The sequence below is a fragment of the Cajanus cajan genome, chromosome 2, assembly GCF_000230855.2.
Source record: "Cajanus cajan strain Asha chromosome 2, NIPB_CcT2T_4, whole genome shotgun sequence".
Lineage (NCBI taxonomy): Eukaryota > Viridiplantae > Streptophyta > Magnoliopsida > Fabales > Fabaceae > Cajanus > Cajanus cajan.
In genome coordinates, this window is record NC_138518.1 from 51177850 (window position 1) to 51201385 (window position 23536).

At 32.7% G+C, this 23536-nt stretch overlaps 1 protein-coding gene and 1 long non-coding RNA gene across 3 annotated transcripts; both read right to left on the reverse strand.

The window, feature by feature from the left end:
* Positions 1-3280: 3280 nt before the first annotated feature.
* Positions 3281-5503, reverse strand: LOC114916915 (uncharacterized). 2 transcript variants are annotated; one of them, XR_003805577.2, is made up of 2 exons: positions 4220-5503; positions 3281-3559 (listed from the first exon to the last, which is right to left on the reverse strand). It is a non-coding gene; the product is annotated as an uncharacterized LOC114916915 (long non-coding RNA). The 2 variants fall into 2 exon arrangements; XR_003805576.2 differs by having other exon boundaries at positions 4035-5503.
* An 8899-nt stretch (positions 5504-14402) lies between these two features.
* LOC145955017 (uncharacterized) lies at positions 14403-23309 on the reverse strand. Its single transcript, XM_083069715.1, has 14 exons — positions 23207-23309; positions 22940-23028; positions 20948-21323; positions 19120-20173; positions 18885-19005; positions 18336-18484; positions 17287-17910; positions 16959-17160; positions 16727-16818; positions 16511-16674; positions 16188-16360; positions 15971-16091; positions 15749-15913; positions 14403-14506 (listed from the first exon to the last, which is right to left on the reverse strand). Exons 1-14 carry the CDS (start codon positions 23307-23309, stop codon positions 14403-14405), a joined length of 3537 nt encoding a protein of 1178 aa, XP_082925841.1.
* Positions 23310-23536: the final 227 nt, after the last annotated feature.

Sequence of the window (23536 nt, forward strand, 5' to 3'; positions counted from 1 at the left end):
TTCTTAATCCTTTTTTTTCTTCTAATTTTTTAGTTTTATACTTTCAACATTTAATTTAACACTTTCTTTTTCTTTTCTACACACCTCTCCCTTTCAATTTTCATATGCATCCCTTTTAGGGATGTTCATGGGTCGGGTTGATTTGGATTTGGGTAAAAATCCAGTCTGAACCAATTAAATTTAATTGGTTTGAGTTGATTTAGATTTCATTTTTTTTATTTAATCCAAATTAAACCAATCCGATGTTTATTGAGTTGGCTCGATTTGGATCATTGGATATCTAATGATTCTTTTAAAAAATTTAAATTAAAAATATAATTTTTTATTCTAAAAGTAAATAGATTTTCTAACATTAACTAAATTGTTATATTGTCATAAATTAATTAAATTGATAGATTTACAATATAATTCCTATTGGTTTCTTTTCTTAATAATCTACTTAAAGATTTCAAATACACTACAATGTAAAAATGACACTCAATATACTGTAGTATAGTTCTTCTTGATTTCTTTAAGTATTTGACAAAAGGAATGAAAAAATCTACATATTGTAACACAAAAAGGTCTTCAAAATAATCAAAATGATACATTAATTGTTAACCAAATAAAAAATAATAAAATAATATATAAATTAATTGGTTTGGTTCGTGTTAGTTCAGATCTTAAATGTGTAACTTCGATAACCAAATCAATCAGCATTACATTTAATTGGTTTGTTTTGGGTTGGACCTGAACCAAATTTTTTTTTAAAACCAATTTAATTGGTTTGGTTAGAATTGTCGGGTTCATATGATAAACTGGATCTGATGAACACCCCTAACCCACTTATCTTCCCCCTACCTCCTCCTATTTTAATTAGTAGTTTTAATTCTTTCGGTTTTCATGTTACTCTCTTCCCTCCTCCTCCTTCAATTTTCACATTGTTAGTTTCTTACCCTTTCCTTCCATTCTTTCAGATTTACACGCACGTGGGTCGTAGAATTAGTACGCAATGACATTGTAGGTGTGTGCAACTTCCTCGACAATGTCAAAAGTCCTTAGCCAAACGAGCTTTTTTCTCCAAGCACTTTCTCCCTTTTTACACTTTCGAAAAACATTAAATTTAATGTTCCATAAAATACATTTAAGAATATTAATTTTAGTATTGTGGAAAGTATTTTCTAAAGAGTGAAATTGGTGTTTGAAAAAGTATTTTTTGGAATTGTGTTTTTTATATGCTTTCGAAAAGTATTTTCTAACATACTAAAACCAAAATTTTGGAAAATTTTTTTTTGGAAGTATGAAAAAAAAATAAATTTAATGAAATGCCTCTATCATCCACTTTATACATTATCGACATATAACTCACAAAAGAATTCAACCCACTATTTATTCTTGTTTTGCATAAGTAATATTAAATGAATTACAAAAAAATTAAAAACAAAAATGTAATTTAACACATTAATTTATGCCTTGTACTGAATGTAGAAAACAATGAAGGTTTAGTGAATAATTTAAATTTAAAGAACAATAGAGTTAAAAGTAAAAAAAATAGAATTTAAAAAATACAAAGATAAGATATGACTGTCTTGATTGTTAAAAAGAAAAAAATCAAGAATTAAAATTAAAAAAGAATAAAATCAAGAAAGAGTGACTAGAAAGATGAATTAGAAGAAAAAGAATGAAAGAAGGAAAGAGTGAATGAAAAAGATAATTTTAAAATAAAACTTAAAATAGGAAATTAATTAGAAGGAAATTTCAGGAAACTTTTTAAAAAAAGGATTATATATATATATATATATATATATATATATATCTTTATTTATAAAAACCAAAAGGTATATTATCATGAGCCTTATATCTTTTTATGCACGCAACACACTTGAGCAACGTCCATGCATGGTCATTAACTTGAAACCTAAGTTTGTGTGACACCTAACTATAATTTCACTTGTTAATTAACAACTTCAAAGATGGAAAGTAAAAAGAAGGGTAATTCTCAAAAAAGAAATGTTGTACTTGTCAACTTTAATGTCAGTAACGATCAAACTATTGCTAAATGACAACTATCACCTTAATTATGGAATAATTTAGTTTTAGCAAATCTTTTGGATAAAGAGGTTTAGAAATTCAAAAAAATTGAAATTTTTGAAATTTTAATTTTAATATTTTATTATTTATTAAATATTTTATTTGGATAAATCAATTCAAAGTTTTAAAATTTTAAATTTCTAGTTTGGATAGAACAATTTAATTTGCACCATAGGAATAAATATTTTAAATAAATCAATATATGTATATTGAAATTTTTTAATAAAAAATTATAAAAGTAAACATTAGCATATTTTTAATTTTAATAATTAATAAAATTAATATAAGAAAATATTTAATAAGTTAAAAAGTTGTATATCCAATTATTAAGAAAAATTATTGATATTTTTATGTCAATATTGAAAGAGAGGAGAATGAGATAGGAGAAAAAAGAGAGAAAAAATATGAAGAATTTCAAATTCTTAAATTTCTAATCAACTCTTATATATTTAACATGAATCACACAAAAGTGTTTTTAGGAGTTTTTCTTCAAATAAAAAAAATTGTAGAGATTCTTTTAACTTCTTATATAATTCAATTTTTATTTATTAAAATCATTTATGAAGTAAATATTAATATTTAAAAATTATCAATAATAAAAATAAATTTTTTACTATAATATAAATTATTTATCATGAATTTAAAATATAATTTATATATTTAAAATTATTTATTTATTCAAATATTAAATATAATTTATATATTTAAATATAATATTTATCTACATATATAATTTATTAAAATTTAGTTATATATATAATAAAGATGTTTGTATATTGTACAAACTAAAATATTAATTATTTATAATTTTTTTATTTAAACAAAATATTTCATTTCAAAATATTTTAAATTCTTAAAAAAATAATTACTCTATAAAAATTTGTGATCCAAATACACTATTAGTTATTTATTTAATGAAAATAAGTAAAATTTTTGAGTTGGAAAGTATAAATCATATAAAGTCTTATTCAATACTAAACTATGAAGGACAACTTCAAGCGTGTGGTTCAGCGGTAGGGGTTAATCCACCTTTAAGCAAGGTCAGGGGTTCAAATCCTGTCTTGTGTATGCTGTCGCGTTAAATCTTGGGATACAACTTGGTGCAGCAGCATCCCGTTGTTGGAATTATTCTGGCTAATTCTATTCAGGTTGGATACAAAGATAACTAACTTTAAACTGTTCATTTCAGGAGGACCAAAATCACAATATATGACTATAAACTTCGATTTTATTCCTTTCTCTGTGGACTCTGGTAAACGCATCATGGATTCAAGGAACCACAACCTTTCTAGTAAAGGTAAGAAGTAGGAACATAACAAACCACTGAATATACAAAGAGTGTGGGTAGAGGCCTGTTGTTGCTTCTTCTCATCACACCATCTAATACAACATGATCAGGTGTTTAATGTGGTAGTACTTGTCTCTGTTTGGTGCAATTTTCCTATTATAAACAGGCAGCAACTAGTTCTTCAAAGAAGCAGCAATATCCCTGACAAGATAGATTGATTATGGATTCCAACTTTTATCCTCAGAATAAGATCATAAGAACAAATGCAATCATATAAAGTGAGAAGTTCAAATCCTCCCTAGATAAATGGCCATTTTGAAATATTATATAAGGAATCAAGTGTTTCTCAAATAAGCCAAACAAATAATTGAACTATATGTTTGGTGAAGTACCATCACCATTTATAACTAACATTAAGTGGCCTAAAAGAAAACAAAGGACAAACTCATGGAACCTAACTTGTCGATAAGGGTCATTGTTGATTATAATCACTGTACCATGGTACTGGATAGAAACAAAATCAAGGAGTCTAACTTGCCCACAATGGTCATTAATTTGTTTTAATTCTGTCATTACCTAATCTATAAAACTACCCAATATATTAGGTAGAGCGATAAAAGTAAAATATCTAAGGAAAACATGATTACAATATATATTAGGCTTTCAGGAAATATACCATATATGAATCACTCCTTGATGACGGAAATTTGTAACTAAACAAGAATAAAAAATAGACTAAACTTTGTGGCCATTGCTCCAAACCTTTGTGGTCCACTCCATCCTCTCACGAGTCACGACTTGTATTTCAGTGCTAGCAAGAAAATAATAAACTCAAGGACAAAAAGTGTTATATATGCTTACGTGCCGATCTGCAAGTTGTTATTCATGGCTGTGTGTATCTATCATTTTGAAGTCACCTATGTTTTATAATCTGACATCCAAAATTTAAAATTCTCAACAAGAGCATTTGAAACGAAAACCTTGATATATTAACATTCTGAAATGGAACTGGGCTTAGAGATCCTTTGGTTTCATTGGCAAATTCAGGGAAAATAAATACTTTAGTTTGTCACCTTCAGAAAAGCGTTCAAAGTAGAAGATCATTGGAGATGCAGTTAACCGATTGTGGATCTGATGCCCTTGTTGAGAAATTTAAATTCCAGATGTCGGATTATAAGATTTTGATGACTTCAAGGTTGCACTTTCGGAGGCGCCTCCAATTAGAGAATAGCATAATAGCATGATCCATTGGATCTGACAATTCCGAAAACTAAATTTGCTTTCGGCCGCATTTGGGTTGGTTTCGGCTAAACGGGTTGCATCAAATAGGTTTTCAGTTTGGATTTTTAAATTCTTTGAAAATCAAACTCAACAAAAAATAGTAAGCAGAAATTGGATAACTATTTTAACCGATTCATTTTATTTATACTAAAAAAATTTAAATAATTCATAACTTGAAAAACTTTATACTTTAAAAGATGTGTTTCGATGGAAATTTCTAAAATTAAAAAAAAAAAGAATTATTTTAATTTCAATTTCCATTATTTATTAAATATTTTTATCAACGAATTAATTTAAATTTATTAAATTTTAAATTCTTAAGGAAATTTAGTTTACATTATAGGAAGAATTTATTTTAAATATGTATATATATATATATATTGAAATTTTAAAATTAAACTTTAAAAAATAAATAGCAGCCAATTTTCAAACATTAATAATTTTTTAAAAAATTAGACGTTATTTATTAATTTTAAAAAATTGAATATTCAGTAATTAACAAAAAAATATTAGTATTTTTTAAGTTGACATTGAAAATGTAACATCCCGATTTTCACAAATTATTTGAGGGCCCAAAGGTCCAATAGGGGTGATTTAGTAGTCTAGAACAGGCCGTTCTCAAATTGGAACGGACCGTTCCAAACTACTAAAACGAGAGTGATTTTGTTGTTTAGAACGGGCCGTTCCAAAATACAAAAATTGTTTACAAGTTCTAGATGGAAACAAGGCGTTCCAAATCACCGAAAATGCTTATAACCCTAATTGAGAATGGGCCTGTCCAGATATGGTCGTTGTGGGTTAAGTGCAACCCCAGAACGGGCCGTTCTGGTTCGAGAACAGGCCATTCTGGATGTGCATTTTACACATGTTGTTAGAGTCTAGAACGGGCCGTTCCAGATTTGAAACGGGTTGTTCCGGCGATGCTTGATGCCTATAAATAGAGAGTTCTGACACTCCCAAAAATCACACCTTTTAGTTCTGACTTCTTTCAATTCTGACTTCTTTCTTCTACATTTTCTTCTTTTCCTTCTACACTCTCTGAAGGTCGAGGGCCACTCAGAGGAGGAGACCAAGGAGATCTCTATTTTAGTTTCAGCTACTGTTTATCCAGGTACGGGGGAAAAGAAGATTATTTGTATGCAAAGTTACATGAGGAAATTGGGTAGAAGAGGAAGCTTGTAAGATTATGAGTAATTTTATAATTATTTCTATTTGGAGAATTATTGGTCTTATATGATTCTGTATGTATTTAGGATTATGAATATATATTTAATTTGTAAGAATGATGATTTGGGAGAGAGAAAGAAATTGTAGAAAAGTGCTTGTAAGTTAGGTTTTGGAATAATTGGGGGTTTTACCGTTTATGTTAAGATTATATTAAATTGGTAATTCCATTGATTATTATATTAATTTATGAATGTTATTATTATATTACTTGATAAGAATTGATGATCTAGATGTGAATTGCTTGAGGGGTGTGTAAACCCTTATTTTGTTGGACTTATCTATTGTGTATGTGATATGGAATTGTGTATGTGATATGAATTTGAGTTATGAAATGAGATGTGTGGAATGTGAATGAGATGTGGTTGTGGATCCTCATATTGATGACCAGGGGTGAGCACGACCCTAGACTGTTAAAAGGGTAGCGTGACCTTGGCATAGTGTTATGTCAGGGGTGAGAATGGCCCTAGGCTACTAAAAGGGTAGGGTGACCTTGACACAGTGTGATGTTAGGGGTGAGCACAACCCTAGGCTGAAGGGTAGCATGACCTTGACATAGTAAGATTTGTGATGATTATGATTGTGATGTGATTGTGGTTCCTCACACATATGACCAGGAATGAGACGACCCTAGGTAAGTGATGCTACAGGGATGGCGTGCCCCTGGCATAGTGTGGGATGAGTGAGGCAATTAATACGTATCACTTGTGTCTAGAGTGGCATGACCTTGAGGTGGTGTGAGCTAGCATATTGGCATAGTGTTAATTGCAAGATTTGTGATAGACTGGTGTGATTGTGAAATTGTGATGTGAATATGATGCATGATTGATACAATTAGAATGTATGGATATGCTTGTAAAGACTTCATTAATTGATGAGATTATGTTGTGTTTTTCCTTGTGTGCTTTACATATAGATGTTTTCTTTTCTCACCGTGCAATTGTGGATGTTTTAGGTGAAGGAGATTCGGCTATGAGTGGCATCTAGAATGCCAACGGTTGAATTGTGGGTATGCTTTGATATTGTGACATCGGGGCAGAGGATTTCTAGGACATGAATTTTTATATAGATTTGGAGTTGTATTTATTATTTTGTAAACTCTTATGTTTCATTTTCTAATTTATTTATTTTCAATTATCTTGGATATTGAAGAATATTTGTGAAGGTTTTTATGTGAACCCTTTTACCGACGATTGAAAATTTTATTTCCTTAGTCTATTTTATTACAATATATGTGTTGGGGTAGTAAGCGTGTCACAGAAAAAGAGAAAGGTCTTCGAGGAAAAAGAAAAAGAAGACAATGAGAGAGGAGAGAGAGAGAATGAGAGAAAAGGTAGGAAGGATAAAGAGATAAAAGATATAAAAGTGAGGTCTTAAAAAAAATGAAAATTTTCAAATTCTTATATTTTTTAGAAAAAATTTTGAAATTTTAAAATTTTTAAAAATTTTCATAAATACTTAAATTTCAAATTTTTTATAAATTTTTCATCTAAATGAAACATTTAAAATTATTATAAAAATTAAACTACTGATTTTAAATCCTTCATCCAAACACAAACCGTACTTTCAAAACATCTAAAAATATTCACAACACATTTTCATAATTCCACAAAGTTTGTTCTTCGAATTTAAATCAGTTAACTTGATATAAGTTTTGAATAAACTAATAATAGGATTTTTATTAAAAAAAACTCACAGATACATTCTAAACATAATTAAATTCAATAGTTTCACAATAGAAACTCAATTATAATAACAAAAGCAACTACAATAGTTATTTGTGGGTGTACTAGATAGGTCATAGACCTCAATAACGAGGATCTATCAATTCTTGACCTAACAACATAAGAATTCCACCATGACTACATAGCAAGAAACAGACTACTTGCCTAATCGAACAAAATATTCCCCAAAGTTGAGCAGTCACCGGTCTACCAAAAACATTCCCTTGTGAGTGGTAGATTGTAACGTTCATCTGTTATACGACAATAAAGGGTCTTGAATGCAATTAAATGTCCTTTTGACTAACGGTAACATTTTCACTCCTATATACACACACACAAACACACACCCACACCTGTGTTTCACCTTCAAAAGGTATGTTCATTCTTGAAACATCAAGTACTCTTTAAACACCTGCTTACTTTAGCATTGAAGTCTCTTTTGTAGGTACAACTATCGATCCAAAAACTAAAGATCGAGAATCGAAGATTAAAGACTTTGTATGAGGACAAATACTTTTCTCAACAAGTACATTTGGCGTCCACTGTGTGGTTGTAGAAAACTATTCCTACGGTTTCTATTGACAAACAGATGGTAGAAATAAGCAGATCACCAAGCAAGAACCTAGATATGGCCAATGGTGATCGTGTATTGAAAATATTACAAAAAAAAGCTACAACAATGGCGTAAGCAGAGCAAAAAAGAACAAAAAAGGAACGAGGAGGAGTTGACACTCCTTAGGCAACAAAATTCTAAGATGAAATGTTTAATCAAGCAGTCATAAATAAGTACTAAGATCATCACTCTCGACAATAGAAATGGACCCATCCTTGAAGCTATCGAGTTTGAGTAATCCTTGAAGCTAAGGTCCAATAGAAATGGAGTTTTAGAGTCGTGTCCTCAAGGTCAAAATCTTGAAGGACCCAACCTTGATCTTCTTGTAGAAGGTGATGTAAGATTCAAATAAGACCCTATGCCCATGATTGATCAAGGACAACCATTCAGACATGTTATCGGGTTTGATTTCATAGAAGTGCAAAAAAATAGGGGGAGCCATTGAATCAAAATGCTTGCAAGAGAGTCCAACTGTTAGGATAAAGTTGTGTAGGAACTACGTTGAGGATTGATAGAACTCTGACAAAGAAAGTTTCCAAGGGAATTTAGTCATTTAAAGGTTTGAAGTGGTACTTGTACATGAAAAAGAAGCATGCCTCATCATCATCGGCTTCTCGGCATACCTTCTCTTCCTTTAAGGGTCTTTGAGCCTCTATAAAGTCTCCACACCCAAATTGTATGATGTTGGTACTCTTTAGGAAGCAGATCAATAAAGCTTCATCAATACTATTTAAGAAGCATATCAACAAACTCTAAACCCTAAACCTTAAATACTAAATCCTAAACCATAAACTTCATTTCAAGCTGGTCATCTTTGACAACTTGGGGCACCTCGACAGTCAATTAGGGATGATTTGCACTAATGGCAGTTCCCAAGGCACTAGGGGTAGTAAAAGTAATAGAGGAAGAAAGGTTAGAGTTTTCAAATGAAGAGGTAGAAGATCTAAAGATAACATTTACGTCCATTTCGCCTAGGAAAGGAGATTCTACACTATTACTAGAAAAATTCATAAAAAGATAGGAGAGGAGGCATACCTGATCGGTACTTGGATCAATTTTGGATATTCTAAGGGGGTTGGAGTAGTAAATGCTCAAAGTGTTTGGAAGGTAGAGGTTGTAGGTGAATCATTATGGGGACTAAAGGACACAATTTATAGACGTGAAGAGCTTTGGGAGAAAATGCATCACACTTCTCTAGTTTGTTAGATCTCTCCAAGAATTAATGGGAATGGACACGACCTTTCACATTCTTGAGGACATCTACGCTTTCAGAAATTTCTTAATGCATCAACATGCCATCATTCCACTTGATGCAACTACTAAAATAACAATGTATCTAAAAGGTGACAATTTCAAAATCTAAAGGCGAGAAATAAATTTTTTTTTGCCAATAGTACATTGAACTTTTTTCTTAAGAGTCAAAGACTTGGAAGCTTATGTACTAGATAGGTCCTAGATCTCAATATCGGGGACCTATTAATTGTCGACCTAACACCATAAGAATGCCACTATGACTATATAGTAGGAATCCATACTACTTACCTAACCAAACAAAATATTCCTTAAGGTTGAGCAGTCCTTAGCCTACCAAATACATTCCCCTATGAGTTGCAAGTTGTAAAGTCCAACCATCACGTGATAATAAAAGATCTTGAATGCATTTAAATGTTCTATCAACTAATAGTAACATTTTCTCCCCTACATATACACATGCATTACACCTTCAGAAGGTACACTCATTCTCGAGAACATCAAGTACTCTCTTCTGAACACTTGCTTACTTTAGCATCAAAGTCTCTTTTGCAAGTACAATCATTGATTCGAAGACTGAACACTTTGGACAAGAACCAATACTTTTCTCAACAAGTACAATGAGAATTACAATCAACAATTACATCGACTAACAGTTGATTCTCACATTAGGCAATTGATTTAAGGAAGAGGTTTTTCTCCTTAATTGAATTCTTGGTTTACTCCTAAAAGTCATCCAACAATTGTTATTGTGAGGTTTGTGTTTTTTGATCCTAAAGAATGAGTTAAAGTCAGTTGTAAGGGAAGTTATAATGAAACTTGTAAAGAATTGAATGGAACTTGCTTAAATGTAAATGAAAGTTGTAAATTGAGTAAATAAGATAAATTTGATTGATCTATGTCATGGACTTTGATTATAATACTTTTTTCCAATATTTAAAAGGTCTAGAGTAGTTAGAGTTGTTTATCTATTTCCAATAACCCACTCCCTTGTATTTTAGGTGTAAGGTAAGGGTCATGTCTTTGCTCCTTTTGTTGTACCTTCTTGAAGGTTCCAAGTTTTCACGTTTTCAACCACTATTAGTACACAACAACTAGTCCTTTGACTATTACTATTTTACCCTTAATTTCAACTATATTAATTGTTTCACTTTGAATAGCCATTTTCAAACGGTTAGCTATTCATATCAGAAATTAGGAATGACAAATAAATTCGTACCTATAGGCAATCTCTGAACCCACTCTGACTTTGACGAGTAATATTCGATTTGACTATGTACGAGTATGAATAATATCCAATTTATTAAATAGTATATTGGGACAAGATTAGTATATTCTTACTCATCTTGTACCCGTCCCCATCCCCATCCCCACATTAAATTTCTAGAAATTTAATTCTTTTTTTAGAATTTGCTTAAGATTTATGTAATTCTTATTCTATTTCAAATTTATGTTAGATGAAAATTAATTAATGTAATTTTTTAATTGCTACTCTATGTTAGAATTCTTATTTTTTAAAAATACCTTTTTGCAAAAAAATATTTAATTAATTTTTGAGTAAATGGTCAAATTAGTTCCTAAAACTATCACTTCCTCTCAATTTAGTCCCTCATTATATTGCATATGTGACCAGTTATTTGATGATGTAGCAATTTTAATATTTTTTTGTGCCCTATCACATGAAGGACTCTTTTGAATGTGTAAAAAATTGCTTTTATAAAAGTAAATAATTTACTCCATGACGTTAAAAAGTATTAGTGTCTATTTTGTTCCCATTATTTCTTTCCCACATAGTGAAGAAAGGAAGGCAAGAGGTTTGCATACCAAAGAGTGCTCATGAAGCCATCTCCATTGTGTTTTGAACATTCACGAAGGATGGAAACGGTGATAGGTATTCATTACTTTCACTTTTGACTTTTCTTTTCTATGCTCATGGTTGTTTCTATTCGTCATTGTTTTTTGTCCTTGTCCTTGATATTGTTCTTCATCATGTTGTTTGTTGCTTTTGTCTTTTTGCTTTTCTTTATGTTGACTTATATTTTTGGGTTTAGGTTATTGTTGTGGTTTTGGATATGATCATGGTTCTAGGTTTTTTTGTATTTTGCTCTTATAAACCATCATTCTTTCTTCATTGTTACATGATTTTTTTTTCATTTTGCTTTGGTAAATGGTTTTTTATATTGATTTTCATGTTGATTTAATGGTTTTAATTATAAATGAAGATATGCAAGACATTTGTGATGAACCTGTTACTGAGGTTGTTGATGACAACCCATATGAATTTGAAGTATTGAGATATCCAATTAGTAGTGATGATGAGGTTTTTATAGGTGATTGAAAAGTTATTTATCCCAAGTTTTATGAAGTTGTAGACTTTGGATGTGTGCATTTAGAGATTGGAATAGAGTTTTCATGATGGAAACCTCAAGGAGGAACTAGATTGTTGTAGCTTTTCTTTTAAGTTTCTTTCTAGATCTTTTCCTTCTTGACACTTCTCAAGCTTCTTCAAGGTTTCCGATGGAGGAAGAAACCTTTGGACTCACCTTTAAAGGTGAAGAACTCTCTTCAAGTGGTGTCCTTCAGGATAGAACATAAATCACTTCAACTCTCACCACACTCTTAGGTAGAGGATAAAAGAATTGAAAGAAAATCAAAGAGAGAATTTTAGATTTTCTAGAGAGAGAATTTAAAGAGAAATTCTCAGCCAAAATCTGAATATACTTCAAAAGTTCCTACAAAATGGACAAAACTACAATATATAGAGTTTAGTTGGCTTATGGTGTAAGCTAGACTAAGCATGGTTAACTACCTTGTAGTTAAGCTAACTAACTCTAGTTAAATTTCTACAAGTCTAGTTAGTTGTCTAGAAGCTTATAGAGCAAGCTAAGCTAATCTTAGTTTAAGAATAATTTATGTTAGCTTAAGTTAGCTCCAACTACCTAACTTAATCATTATAATTACTAGACAAATGATTACTTTTAACAAGTTTGTTGAGATGTCATTATCAAAGTCATGTGACTTAATTTGTAGCTTGGATGGAAAGCTTGGCATGGTATGGACGTTCAAACCACTTGCATGAGCAAGTGGGCATCCAAACCTATGGGCCATAAAAAAATTTTGGGCCATCCAAACTCAAATAAGTCTAACAAGACTTTACTATTTACACCTTTCCTAATCTACTAATTACACCCTCAAGTAATATAAGGACAAAATTACCTATACTATTTGACCCAAAATACAAGGACAAAATTATCCTAATAAAATCAATACTAAATTGAATTTACAAATAAGAAAAATTGTATATCAACAATAGGAGTCCTTCAAGGTAGGATAGGCCTCTAGAGGTAGGATACCTTACAAAATAAGGGTAAGTATCCTACAATTCTTTAAATCAATTTTATCATCCTTTACCTTTCTTGGTCTTATCTTTTTCAAAGAAATCTTTGGGAAGTTGATTTCCATCATTTCAACTTTAAAATAATTTAAAACTGTTGTAAGGGACAACACTATTTACCTTGGAAGAGAGATTAAGTAGTTAAAAAAAATTTACAAAATTAGGGCAAGAGCAAGGTGTAAACATAAAGAATGTGCATGGGAGATATTATGTAGCTAGAGTGAAGTTCAAGAAAGCTTTCAAATTAAAAAAATTGTGGATAATCACATTTGTAATTAGGTTTTCAAATATAAGCAAGCTTTGCTTGGTGTGCTTGTTGATGACTCTAAAATATTTAGGGCCTTGTAAGAAGTAATAGAGTTGGTGGAAGGTAGCCTAAGAGAACAATATGCTCATATTGTGGATAATCACATTTGTAATTAGGTTTTTTTGTAGGGTTTAATTCCTGGAATGCAAGAAGTTATGTCTGGAATGGATCATAGGTATTGTTTAATGCACTTGTGAAAAAACTTCACTAGAAAATGGAAAGATAAGGAATTAAGGGGTGTTGTATGGGAATGTGCTAGGTCAACACCCCCTCCTAAATGGAACTTGAATATGGAGAAGGTGAAAAGAAAAAAATAAGAAAGCTTAGGCATACTTGATTAAATGGCCTAAACAAGCATGAAGTAAGGCCTTTTTAGTGAGGTTTTTAATGCTAAAATCCTCAAGTATAGGAACAAGCCAATTCTCACTATGTGTGAGGAGATCAAATGTTACTTAATTAGGAGCATGAGTACAGATACGTTGAAGTAGGTTGGGAGTGTGGGGCCCTTGACTCCAATGCAACAATCAAGGCTAGAAAATAAGAAGTGTGAAAGCAACAAGTGACCCCACGATGGTGTGGTTATGATGATGGAAATAGGTTTCAAGTACAAAATTGGGAGTCAAAAGTTGATGTGAATTTAAGCACTCAAACTTGTACATGCATGTTTTGGCAACTTACAGGTGAAACTCATGCATATATGTAACTGTTATGCATTTAATCATGTGTATCTAACATTGTAATTCTTTTTTTTTTATTATATGCATAGGAATGCCATGCAAACATGTAGAAATTGCATACAAGAATTAGAAAGTTGAAGATTATTATCATGAATGGCTAACTATTGGGTCCTATGCTGCAACATATGAGTACTTCATTCAACCTACACAAGGCCAACAGTATTGGGAGTTTACAAGTTACGTCCAAACCACTCCACTTGAAATGAAAATGAGACCAAGGGGACCAAAGAAACAAAGAATGAAGGATGTGGATGAGGGAAGTGTTGGCAACAATGGGTTGAAAAGATCATACCCTGCATTCACCTGTAGTAGATGTGGTTTAACAGGTCATAACTATAAGGGATGCAAAAATGATGGAGTACCTCAAAGGCCAATGAATAAGCAATTAACACACTCTCAATCTGGCCCACAAGAAGAAATACCATTGTCTCAATCTGCCCCTCCAATTGATGAAGCACTAATTGAATCTGCTCCATTGTCTTAGACATTTCTAGTTTCTATTTTATGTTTCAACTAATTTTGAACTGATTCATTTAGAATCACCTTACCACCAACGCACCCTTGATCAAGCAATGCCAACATGGAATTTATGACTTTCATGTCAACACCAAGATTTCCTGGGCATCAAAGCTAAGAAAGACATACAGTCCACCAGCTTGCAATTCTACTATCCAAAGTTATGGTTTTCTTTGGGTACTTTGGAATTTAGTACTGATGGTTTATTTTGGTACTATACTTATTGTCATGAATGATGATTTATTTTGGTATTGTTATTGGCTATATGGGATCTATATTTTCGGGATATGTATTTAGTACTGTTATAGTGTATTTTGCCCAACTTTTAAGGCCTATGCACCTTCACACTAGTTATGGTCCATGTACCTTAAATGAACCAAGGAATGTATGGTGTTTTAGTTGATGAAATGAAACACTTAAGATCCATGTTCTGCAATCTATTACTTTCTTTATGAATATATATTGTACATCTCAGTATCACTAAGTTTAGTTGGACTTCACAACCTTTTATAATAAAAAAAAAAGTTATTTTTCTTAATTAAGCTAGTCTTTTCTGTATGGGAGATAGTAATCTAAGTTATGGTAGTCTTCCTTAAAGTTTATGAAATTAGATAGAATTATTTTCTCTTTGTGAATTACCTTTTGTTTTTGTTCTTGTTGGAGTAATTAGCTATATTGCTGGTTGCGGTGAGATTCAATATTATCCTTTTGTATTAACTAGTTGGTTGTTGGAGTAGTTCTCCTTTAATAACCTTCTGTTAATGATGTGAAAACAATTGATTATAAGGAAGACGCCACAAATATGATTATTTGATAACTCAAGAAAGACCGCCACGAGAATTGGAAAATTCTTGATAAGATCAGTTGATGCAAGAAAGAATCCTAGCAGAGCTAAAACTCACAAAAAATGTAATCTGAATAATTTGTCCCTTTTCTCCATTCCCAAAATGTTTAATACAACTTTAGTTTGAGTTTTCCTCATTTGGGAGTAAATAAAGAAAATTAAAATGCTAATATCCCAACAGAAGCTAATATGCCCAAGTGGTTTGATGAAGGCATTATAAGCTTAAGGTCTTGGGTTCAAATCCTGAAATGTAACAGTTTATTATTTTTATTTTTAATACTGCCTTTTACAAAATAAAAATAACACAGCTTTAAAACTTAAGACATAAAAAGATAATAATAATAAAATAAAAACTAAATCTTCCAGTTCGCCTTCTAGCTCTCTAAGCAAGCTATGCATGTAATAAGTCTAGCCTCCTCCATGTGTTGAGTCGATTGTTGGGTCTTTAGCAAATGGACCACTTTGTGCTACAATGCCTCTTGGGTTTTTTTAAGCATGCCTCTAGTCATAGGCCCGCCTAAGATTTGAATTGGATCTTGATCTTTATCCTCTTCGTCGTGGACTTGGGCCTTCTGATCATAGGCCTCTTGAGTTTGGGCTTTTATGTCCACATCATTCTCTCCTTCTTGGGCAGCATTTGTCCTCAAAGCTATGAATTCATCTCCTGCATCAAAATGAGTCAAATTAGCAACATTAAAAGAAGAACTTACACCATACTCACTTGGTAGATCGATCTTGTAAGCATTATCATTGATCTTTTCTAGGACTTGGAAAGGTCCATCTCCTCTAGGTTGAAGTTTGGGCTTCCTTTGTTCAGGGAACCTGTCTTTTCTCATATGTACCTAAACCCAATCACCAGGTTCAAAAATAACTTTCTTTCTGCCCTTGATGGCTTGCTTGGCATGACTTTCAATTTTCTTTTAAGTTTGAGCTTTCACTTGCTCATGCAACTTCTTCACATATTCAGCCTTAGCCTGTGCATCTTTATGTTTAAATTCAGAAATGTTAGGCATAGGTAACAAGTTAAGTGGTGTTAGAGGATTAAATCCATACACAATTTCAAATGGTGAACATTTAGTTGTGCTATGGACAGCCCTATTATATGCAAACTCTACATGAGGCAAATGTTCTTCCCAAAATTTAATATTTTTCTTTAAAACAGTCCTAAGCAAAGTGCCTAAAGTTCTATTCACTACCTCAGTTTGTCCATCGGTTTGTGGGTGACAAGTAGTACAGAAAAGTAATTTGGTACCCAACTTACCCCACAACATTCTCCAAAAATGACTTAGGAACTTGGTGTCCCTATCACTTACAATGCTCCTAGGTAGCCCATGGAGTTGTACAACTTCCCTGAAAAATAGGTCAGCTACATGGCAAACATCATTAACCTTTTTACATGGTATAAAATGTGCCATTTTTGAAAACCTGTCAACAACAACAAAAATAGAATCTTTTTCCATTCTTTGTTCTAGGCAACCCCAAAACAAAGTCCATAGATATATCAATCCAAGGAAAATCAGGAATAGGCAAAGGGGTATACAATCCATGAGGCTTAACTTTAGATTTAGCCTTTTTACAAATAATACAATGATCACAAAATTTATGTACATCACGCTTCATATGGGGCCAATAGAAATGTTCTTGCAAAATTTCCAAAGTCTTTTGAACCCCAAAATGACCCATCAACCCCCCTCATGTGATTCACTCACAAGCAGCTCTCTAATGGAACACTTAGGCACACACAATCTATTTGCTTTAAACAAGAACCCATTATGCCTATAGTAACCATTTTCAGAAATTTTTTCACACACAGCAAAATTTCCAGCAAAGTCCACATCATGCATATACATGTATTTCAAAGATTCAAGACCAAATAGTTTAGTTTCAAGCACAGAGAGCAAAGCATGTCTCCTAGACAGAGCATCAACCACAACATTCCCTTTTCCCTTTTTATGCTTGATGACATATGGAAATTGCTCTAGAAACTCTACCTACTTAGCATGCCTCTTATTAAGCTTACCTTGTCATTTTAAGTACTTTAAGGACTCATGATCACTATGGATGACAAAATCTTTGGGCAAAAGGTAATGTTGCCAAGTCTTTAAAGCTTTCACCAAGGCATACAATTCCTTATCATAAGTGGGATAGTTTAGGGCAGCCCCATTCAGCTTCTCACTAAAATAAGCAATTGGATGACCTTCTTGCATCAAAACAGCCCCAATACCCACATTAGATGCATCACATTCAATTTCAAAATATTTTGCAAAATTTGGTAATGCAAGAAAGGGGGTATTAGTTAGTTTGTGCTTAAGTTCAGAAAATTCATTTTCTTTTTTTTCACCCCATTTAAACCTAACATGCTTTTTAACTATTTCATTAAGAGGTGCAGCCAAAGTACTAAAATTCTTAACAAACCTCCTATAGAAACTAGGTAACCCATGAAAGCTTCTCACTTCACTCACATTCTTAGGGGTAGGCCACTCTTGGATGGCTTTAATCTTTTCCTCATCAACTTGTACCCCTTTAGAACTCACAACAAATCCCAAAAACACAACATGATCAGTGCAAAAGGTACATTTTTCAATATTAGCAAACAATTTTTCCTCTCTAAGCACATTCATGACAGTACTTAAATGTTCAACATGCAAATCAAAGTTAGTGCTATATATCAGAATATCATCAAAGTACACCACAACACATTTGCCTAAAAATTCCTTTAAGACATGGTTCATCAATCTCATAAAAGTTCTTGGGGCATTAGTTAACCCAAAAGGCATCACTAGCCACTCATACAAACCATACTTAGTTTTAAAGGCAGTTTTTCATTCATCCCCTTCCCTAATCCTAATTTGATGGTACCCACTTTTCAAGTCAATTTTTGAGAAAATACAAGCACCATGCAATTCATCCAATAAGTCATCTAACCTAGGAATAGGATGCCTATACTTAACTGTGATGTTGTTGATGGCTCTACAATTAGTGCACATCCTCCATGTTCCATCCTTCTTAGGGACTAAATGACTAGAACTGCACATGGGCTCATGCTCTCTTGTACCCATCCTTTGCTCATCAATTCTTCGACTTGCCTTTGGATCTCTTTGGTCTCTTGGGGATTACTTATATATGCTGGTCGGTTGGGCAATGACACTCCTGGAATAAGATCAATATGGTGTTCAATTCCCCTCAAAGGTGGCATTCCATTTGGTAACTCCTTCGAAAACACATCCTTATATTCCTGCAAAAGAAATTCAACACTAAGAGGAATAACAATTTTATTTAACTTGTCAGCAACAAAAATATTATTTTTGCAGTACATCAAGTAAAGTGGTTTGTGAGCAAGAAACATCCTTTTCACCTCACTCTCTTTTGCTAAACAACTCATTTTTCTCTCAAGTGTTTCACTCTTTCCCTCAAGTGTTTCACTCTTCTTCTTTCTACTTTTGATAACTCTTCTCTTTTTCCTCTTGCATTATTTTTTCTCTCATTTTTATTTAATCCTCACACACATCTCTAGGAGATAATGGTTTGAGAATAATTTTCTGGTCATTGTGCATGAAAGAAATCTTGTTGGTGAATCCATCATGTAGTGCTTTTGTGTCATACTGTCATGGCCTCCCTAGGAGGAGATGAGTTGCCTCCATTGGAACCACATCACACAACACCTTATCAATATACCTTCCAATTGAGAAGCACACCTCAACCTGCTGAGTTACTTTTATCTCTCCATCTTCACTAAGCCATTGAATTTTGTATGGCCTAGGATGTGGTTTGGTTCCCAAATTTAATTTAGATACTAGTGTTTAGGGTTTAGTGTGGAAAATATTTTCTCTTTGGGTTTGCTCAAGTGGTTGTATCTGACTTCCCAACAACCTCCTTATTATTAGTATATCACCCTGTAATGCTTCCTCTTCTAACTCTTTCTCCACTTCTTCTTCATCAAGTTCAGATTCACTAGTGATTTGCCCATCCTCCTTCATGATCATAATCCTCCTGGTTGGGCATTCAGAAGCAATATGTCCTCTTCCCAAGCATTTGATGTTTCTAGTTCCAGTGGGAAAAACAGATGCATTTGGCTTTGTTGGTGATTTCCCTTGTGGAGGAGTCACTACTGAACTAGATAAATTTCCTCCTTCCTTCTTAGATTTATCCCTCCGGTTTGGATTATAAGAACTGGAAGAATTCTTCCTTGCTATACCTTTCCTCTTGAGCTGTTGTTCAACCTGTACAGCCTTGTGCAACAAATCTTTCATCTCCACATATTCCTGCAATTCCATAACATCCCTAATATCAGTGTTTAGGCCATTCAGAAAATGAACCATTGTTGCTTCATTTTCTTCCTCTATACAGGCTCTCATCAATGCTATCTCCATCTCCTTATAGTATTCTTCAACAGTCATACTACCTTGAGTTAATTTTTGAAGTTTTAAATGCAAAGTTCTGCTATAACTGGTTGGCACGTATCTCTTCCTCATGACTCTCCTCATTTCAACCCATGTATCTATTTTTCGTTCCTCATCTCTTTGCATTTCCTTTTGATATTTGTTCCACCAAATGAGGGCATAGTCTGAGAATTCAGCTGTTGCCAATTTGACCTTTTGTGCTTCAGTATAGTCATTGCATGAAAACACATGTTCAATCTTCATCTCCCACTCTAGATAGGCATCTAGATCACTCCTACCTTTGAATGGGGGAACATTCAACTTCACTCCTTCAAGTCTGTTTTGTCTAGGACCTCTATTACCGCCTCTACCTCCCCTATTTCTGTTAGGACCTCCAACATCTTGATTTAGTTGATTTTCAATTCCTTCAATCTTTTCGTAGAGTTCTTGATTATTTTGTGTCATCAATCTTTGCATTTGTGCAGTCATAGCTTTAAGTAACAATCTTTGAGCTCCTTCTAAATGAGGACCACCACCAGCTGCTCCTGCCATAGTTCAACTAAAAAAAAATGAAAATAAAAGAATGTGAAGTAATAGGACCTTACCACTCTTCTCACGTGTTTGCACTCAAAGATGTACCACTTGTGTTTATTCTCAACTTGGCTTTTGTGTAAATATTCACTCTTGCCTTTTTCCACTCATTCTCTGACTTAAGGTTCTTACAAGAATCAAATAATCTATAATCAAGAATCATCTTCAAGGATAACAATCATAAGGAATAAAACAGAATTGTAGTACTCACAAAGGACAACTAGCAAAGAACAAGGAAGACACTTGATACTTAGGAATTTTATCAAACAAGTAATGTGCACGGAATTTAAGGAAGAACAACTACCATATATTTGTGTATATATATATATATATATATTTTTTTTTTTTTCTTTTGCTGTAGATTTTTTTTTTAACTTCTTTTGCTATAAATTTTTTTTTGGCAGAATTTATGTTCCAAAATGAAAGATAATCACTGAAAGAAATATGTGGATACACAATAACAAGAAGGAATGAAACAGGAAAAAAATTAAAATAGAAATTTGAACAATACCGCGAACAGTACCGATGAACAGTGTGCGTGAACAGTACCCCCCAGAACCTGGCTCTGAATACCAAATGATGTGAAAACAATCGATTATAAGGAAGGTGCCACAAATACGATTATTTGATAAGCCAAGAAAGATCACCATAAGAATTGGAGAATTCTTAATAAGATCAGTTTTTTTTTTTTTGGTACATGAACGGGGTTAAAAACCAAAACTAAAAACCTCTAAAAAATGCAACAGCCGACAAATCAACAAGCAAAGCAAAATGGATCCAAGAAGGAGGATCGGAGAATATAACAATTCTATTCTGCAAACTACGCCCATGTTTGGCTAAGAGATCCGCAACTTGATTTGCTTCTCGAAATATATGGGAACAAGACACCTCGTGGTCATCACCCACAATGTGGACTATTTTGTTTACCAAAGAGTAACTATCGTGAGTACGAATACATCCTTCCTTTAACAACTTTACTGCCACGGCAGAATTGGTCTCAACGCAGATGGCTCCACTCCAACTTCTTTCTCGCAGCAGTTTGATCCCATAAAATATAGCCCAAAGTTCTGCTTGAACCACTGAACAGTTGATGCAAGAAAGAACCTGGTATAATGATGTGGACATAAAAGCCCAAACTCAAGAGGCCCATGATCAAAAGGCCCAAGTCCACGACGAAGAGGATAAAGATCAAGATCCAATTCAAATCTTAGGTGGGCTTATGACTAGATGGATGCTTAAAAAAACCCAAGAGGCATTGCAACACAAAGTGGCCCATTTGCTAGAGACCCAACAATCGACTCAACACATGGAGGAGGCTAGACTTATTACATGCATAGCTTGCTTGGAGAGCTAGGAGGCCAACTGGAAGATATAATTTTTATTTTATTATTATTATTATCTTTTTATGTCTTGTTTTGTAAAAGGCAATATTAAAAATAAAAATGATAAACCGTTACATTTCAGGATTTGAACCCAAGACCTTAAGCTTATAATGTCTTTATCAAACCACTTGGACATATTAGCTTTTATTGGAATATTAGTATTTTAATTTTCTTTATTTACTCCCAAATAAGACAAACTCAAACTAAAGTTGTATTAAACATTTTGGGAATGGAAAAAAGGGACAGATTATTCAGATTACATTTTTTTGTGAGTTTTAGCTCTGCTAGGGTTCTTTCTTGCATCAACTAATCTTATCAAGAATTTTCTAATTCTTGTGGCGATCTTTCTTAACTTATCAAATAATCGTATTTGTGGTGCTTCCTTTTAATCGATTGTTTTCACATCAGTTAACGTCGTGGGAAACTTCACTTTAGTTATTGGCAAGGAGTAATTATCGAGAATGTATTATTGTTTGGTTCACTTGTATGGTTGTTCAGGCTTCTCTGACTTGGTATTTATTTCTGTTTATGCACTTAATGTGACCACTGACCAATTTAATCGACAAAATTTGGTTGTGTTGAAAAGAAAAAGTATGACCAATTTTAATTCTTGATCAGAAATTAATATTTCTCCTTGACAACTAAATTTATCTGCGATTGCGAGATGTTAAAAAAGTAATGAATTAGATTTTGTTTTAATTAGACAAATGGTGTTAGTGTATGGGCTATATAGAATCAGCTCCAGACATACAAACTAGGGCCACAAGCTTCATATCAAAACCAGAGCTCACTTGTTTAAGTTTCACCCTCTAGCTTTGGACTTTAGCGTGGTTTACCTCTGTTTTGTTTTTTAGTCATGTTTGTCCATTTCACGTTTTGCATATATAAGAAGAAAATAAATATGAAAAAAGACATAAAGTTAATAATCTTCCATCATTTACCTTTTAGTTTACATGCTAAATGAATCAAATAGGAAGTTTATCACAAACTCAATGCCTTTCTTTAATAATAATGCACATTATCATACATGATATGCAAATGCATGATTCAATCTTTCTTTTATATTAATAAATGTCTTTCTTTTATATTAATATATATAGATAATATAAGCAAATGCATGATCCAAGAATAACGTAAACTCTTCCTCCATTAATTGATTAAAGGCTTAATACATAAATGTCATTATGACTTCAACATTAACCAAATACATTTATACTCTATGAATACACTTCCAAACTACCAAATAAACCACAACCAGCAAAAAAAAGCAGAAAAGAAATATTGAAGCATCCTTAATTCCAAGCACAATCTGTCAAGCTTAGAACCAATTGTAGTCACCCAACCATCATCCATTCCAATAGATCTATTTTCATTATCATCTTCGGACCTTGCATGGACCCAATGGAAGTAACCACAGTTGTCATCACCTTAAACGCAAATAGAGCATCAAAAGCCAAACCCAAATACCAAAAGACAAAATATTAACAAAGGATTGCAGTAAACCTTAGGCATTGAACATGTGTAGAATAATCGACCATGTGCGAATGACAGCCCTTCTTCCACAATAACAAAAGCCAACATTTAATTCATGGTTCCATTCACTACCAGCATGCCTCGAAGAAGAAGAATCACCCTCAGAATAAACTGTGCTTCTCTCCTTTGGTTGCATTTGACACGAGCCATCATCGTCCCCACCATCCATCTCCATATTCACCTAAACAAGCTTTCACAAGAAAGATTAAACCGTATCAGCAAAATGACACCCTTAAAATAGGGGCACGTACCGTTAGAAATTATTACTATCACATTAGTCCCTCTTAAATATCAATACAGCTAACATGGCAACTTTTACTTTTTTTAATTATCACATCATCGTATAACTTATCACCTATGCAATTCTGATATAATTAATGGAGTATATATGATGGAGGGACG

Excerpts from the sequence above, each read along its gene's own strand:
- LOC145955017 (XM_083069715.1), bottom strand. The coding sequence starts at position 23,309 with ATGGAGATGGATGGTGGGGACGATGATGGCTCGTGTCAAATGCAACCA. Across the intron at positions 23,029-23,206 it reads TTCTTCTTCGAGGCATGCTG|GTGATGACAACTGTGGTTAC; the intron begins GTAGTGAATGGA and ends TTTGCGTTTAAG. Across the intron at positions 16,819-16,958 it reads GTTCCATTAGAGAGCTGCTT|GCTAAATCTAAAGTTAAGCC; the intron begins GTGAGTGAATCA and ends ATTTGTAAAAAG.